The sequence below is a fragment of the Thermobia domestica genome, chromosome 11, assembly GCF_964235325.1.
Source record: "Thermobia domestica chromosome 11, izTheDome1.hap1.1, whole genome shotgun sequence".
Classification (NCBI taxonomy): domain Eukaryota; kingdom Metazoa; phylum Arthropoda; class Insecta; order Zygentoma; family Lepismatidae; genus Thermobia; species Thermobia domestica.
The window spans coordinates 201274129-201278896 of NC_137464.1; the positions used below are offsets into that span (position 1 = coordinate 201274129).

A 4768-nucleotide genomic window follows, 5' to 3' on the forward strand; every position below is an offset into this window, starting at 1 on the left:
ATAGTGCAAAACAATTTTTAAGCCAATCCATCCTGAGTGAAGTTTTCCTGGGGTTTACTCATTCATACCAGCCGAATGCCATGGTGGTATTATCTGTCAGGAAAGTAAATGTACACCTGTTTTTTGAGTCTGGCATTCCTGCGCTCCATCCATGGAGAGTATGAGAATTAAATCAATCAAATGTTTACTGAGGGATAAGAAGAAAAGTCTAATCTGAATAAGACATTGCAGAGGGGCACAAGCTGTGAATACGAATAGTGCATAGTGTAAATAAAGGACGACACACAAAGAGAAAGCCAGAAACAGCTGCTAAACGAAAAAAAGAGTAAAAGTTGTCGAAGTGGGAACATAAAATACAAATACAACAAATGTGCCAACAACTAAGCGTTTAACAAACAACGATCTTGGTGTAGTGGTTAAGACGCTAGATTACAAATCCAAAGAAAGCGGTTCGAATCTGCTCCAAGAAGTATATATTTTTTTAAATAATGCATACAGCACATGAAAGGTGGTAAAAGAGAGCGTATTACTCGTTTAATATGTTAAGTAAAAACGAGTTAAAAATTTCAGTGAAATTTATTAGAGAAGTGAGACAATGTAGATGAGGAAGCAAGTGTATTTAATCAGGGGTTGTATCAGAGAGTGGTGACCGGAAAAACTGGAGATTTTCCCGAATTTCGCCCATGTGAATCTCTACGATAGACAAATTTCTTCAGATATGTGCCTATTGCAGAGAGAGAGAGAGAGAGAGAGAGAGAGATGCTCCCGGAACTGAGAGTGTGGTACTTCCATTCAAATCAACGAGATGACAAATAGACGCTTACATAATAAGAATGCCGATTACAAACAGTGGCGTCTCGTGAGGTGGATGTTAGGGCGTTGGCAAGAAAGAAAAAATATATTAATCCTCACAACCTAGGCGAAACTAGAGGGGACCCCCTCTCCCCAGGAGCAAAGTTGGGCCGACCCACATTTTTTATTTTTTTTTTTTTTACTGATCGAAAATAATGTGATAAGTTATCCTCAATTTACGCATAACTATTTCATTAGCGTTTGCATTCGACATACGGTGACTATACTTTGCCCACCCATCGATTTCTTGAATATAGTCTGTACCTGTAAGTTCTCGCAATTTTCGAAAGTAAGGGAAAATGGCCATCCCCAGCAAAATGTCCTAGTTACACCAATGCCTACAACCTATAAATAGCAATTTTCTTCTAACAATTTAGTCTGGAAATTATAAAGATGAATCAAGGAGGATGTTATTACGTAAGCAATACATTTAATGAGAATAATTATATAAGGAAAATATACCTTCAAAATATGAAGCTGAATATCAAAAACAAGCAAAATATGAAACTGAAAATCAAAATCAAAATCAATTTACTTACAATTACTTGAATTCCAGCTCGAGTCGTCTTTCTTTACGTAGAAACCTCTGGATCACTGCATCAAAAATTTGGATTTATCTCCCTCTCGTAACTTGGATAACAGTTCTCTTTCGATGGAAATGAGGCTTAAATTCGTCATTCGGTGCTCGGTCTGAGTAGCGCGGCAGAACGAGTGGATCCTTTTCAGTGACAAAAACGATCTCTCGACAGATGATGTTGTTGAAAGTATTGTTGCAATCAGCATAGATAACTTATAGATCTCCGTGAATCCACTCACCAGATTCATATCCATCAAATATTGAATGACTTCAATGGGGGTTTTATTTGATTCCTCATTGAAAGCGTACCACACATGTAGTTCATTTTGTAGTTTGGACAGATTAAAAACATCACCATAAACTACCTGCAGCTTTTTTTTAACAAATCGTGAGAACAGTTTTCTCGTTTGTTGAAGAACTTCAGTTTAGATGGGTTTAGGAGATCAAAATACTGCAATTTTTCGAAAGACGCAAATCTAATTGTAATCTGATTACTGATGTTCTCAATGATTTCAAAGCACAGTCTCCGGCAATGATCCTTCTGTGATTCATCATTTAATCTCCTTCTTTTTATCTGAATCACTTCTTCGTCCCCTACATCTCTATGAACAGAAGACCAGACTATTTCAAAATTCTCCCTTTCCTTTTGCAGTTGGTTTTGAAATTCAGTAATTTTATTACTGCAGTATAAAATATCAACACCCCTAGACTGGAGTACATTGAACAATATATCTGAGAAAGCAAGTAAATTGGACAAAACCTTTATTAAAAGCATATTTTCAAAATTCCTTAGGAAGCTAGCAAATCCTCTGCCTGTCATTGCAGTTAAATTGTCGAAGTCTCCACTTTCACTAACATGATCAAAAAACATAATATGAATAAGTCTAGAGGTAAAGTTCTATCGAGTACAAGATAATGATGGTAGCTTTTTTGACATGAAAGCAAAAAGTTCGTGCAATCTCTTTGGGGAATGAGAAAAAAGGCAGGCAGTGATTTAAGACCGCAAAAAAATGTTTTAAGCTCTTTTTGCATTCCAATGACTGTTGCAAAACTAAATTCATTACATGAGCATAGCAAAGCGTAAAGAGAGCTTTAGAATACTTTTCCAACACTTTGCTTTGAAGGCCATTGAGATGGCCGCTCATCACCGAAGACCCATCGTATGTCTGGGCAATTAATTTGTCCGTGCATTTAAAGGTATTCATTATTTTATTAACATGATTGAAAAGAGCTGCTGCAGTTTTATCAGCACTCATGTCATGAAATCCAAGAAATCGTTCTACGATTTTTTTTTCACCGTCGCCGAAAAATATCGTAAAACAGTTGACAATTGTGATTTATTGCTTACATCTGAAGTTTCGTCAAGCATAATAGCTACGAACTCTGTGTTCTGAATTTCGCGGTAAATTTCGTCTCAGTACATCGGCAACAGAATCAAATCATTCTGAATGCTTGCTGAAGTTCCACGGAAAACTGAAGAAGCCTGTAAGTGTTCTTTTAATGTGGAATCAAACTCTGCACTTCCAATAAGAAATTCCACATAATTTCCCTTGTTTAGAGATGCTGCTTGCTCGTCATGAGATCTGAATGGTAGCTCCTGCTTTGCTAAATAGCAGACGGCATTAATCAACCTCTTTAATATTTCCCTATTTTTCTTTACTTTTTCGTTGTGCAACTCAATGTCAGCCCTTCGTTGGGAATCCAAAAGAACGTCTATTCTTGTTGGAGTTGCAATGAAGGTATTAAATTTAAAAAAGCTAGAAAGATGCATTTCAGACTCACCATGCTTCTTCACTGCAGTATTAAGATGGTTCAAATCCTCGTACCCTTGATGATTCCACACATTTTTCTTAGTTGAAAATAGCAAACATGTCCAACAGTAAAATCTATTCACTACACTACACCCACAAAGCCAATCTGACATGTCGTACAACTCCATTCGAAAATGTCTCTCAAAACCAGCACCACTTTTGCCCTTCACAAAAGTTGACATCGTGAGATTAGGACACGGTCGACCACGGTCAATTATTTGTTTTTTCTCATTATAAGAAACTAATGAAAAAGGACTTTTTAATAGTTTTTGAATTACACTTTCACTAGTCATCTTAAAAAGCTTAAACCACTACACTCGTAAACGTGAAAGACAAGGGGACACCCAGCATTGCCAAATCAGAAAGCTAAAATATCTACAATCTACCCTACAATATATGTATAGCTTTGTAGTTAAAAAAAAAGTAATGATTCTCCTGAATCGAACTTTTCTCGGCTACCTACTAATTTCAATATAATAGGCCTATTTAATAAATAATCTCAAAATGTAGCAAGTGAAACAAATCCTTTTTGCGGCATTCAGAGACAACAGAAAAAAACGATGTTTTAAAGAAAGAAAAAAAAACTTTTACCAAGCACTCGAAGACAGTAATAGGGGGCCCGAAACCGTAAGTCTTGCGGATGAGTCACTAACCTAAGTGAATTAAAATTAGGTAAAGGAAAAGGCAGAATGGAAAACCGTTCTGTAGCTCAGCGTCGTTTTTTTTTTTTTTTTTTTTGCATCAATTGACCCTTCCAACACAATTTTATTGTTTCGAGAAAATAATGATGTTTCTTTTCACCGTGTTCCTTACACGTATTTTAGTAAGAAGAAGTCGATTGCACCTTTAAATTATGAATTGAACGATATGTTTAACAATTTAAAAAAATAGTCCCTAGATCACACACACAAAATTGCATTCTGCATTGTTATAAAAAAAAATCTGTACATCCACCGATAAATCTACAGACTTGGCAACGCTTTCTGAGATGCAGAAAACTCAAGGCGTTGAGTTCTTTTCCAACGCCTTGGATCATAGAAGCATGAGGTGGGAAACACGAAGCGCATGCGCAGTATGAGTCTTCTAAAGCGGCGAAAATACAGCCAAAGCGTGGCCAACGACTTACTCGCAGAGGTGCCTCCTCAAAACATAACGGAGATCGTGTAGCTTTTCTCGGTTCTTTCGCACTTCAACAGTTGATTTTGTCCCGTTAACAAGAGAAAAAAGTCCCTATTTCTCACGATCGTTTAATTAAATTAAAATACTCTTTTTTTAATTTTTCGTTGGGCGTTAACACACGACTTGCACACCCAGAGAAGACGCTACTGATTACAAACAGCCATAACACAGCAAAGTAATAATTGCAAGCGTTATCACCTAAGGTTCCAAGATCCGAACAACATATCACTAATATCCCGAATGCCAAAATATTGTGACTTACACAACTCCCCCTCTCCCCAAATGTGTCCTGTGAAAACAAACACAAGTTTTGGGATGAGGGACCATATTGAGACTACAATATTAAACT

At 36.7% G+C, this 4768-nt stretch overlaps 1 protein-coding gene across 1 annotated transcript; it reads right to left on the minus strand.

Annotated features, from left to right (window-relative positions):
• Window positions 1-2843: 2843 nt before the first annotated feature.
• Window positions 2844-3422, minus strand: LOC145665423 (zinc finger MYM-type protein 1-like). The gene has a single exon (XM_081732729.1). The coding sequence runs from the start codon at window positions 3420-3422 to the stop codon at window positions 2844-2846; it is 579 nt and encodes a 192-aa protein (XP_081588855.1).
• Between the last annotated feature and the right edge of the window lie 1346 nt (window positions 3423-4768).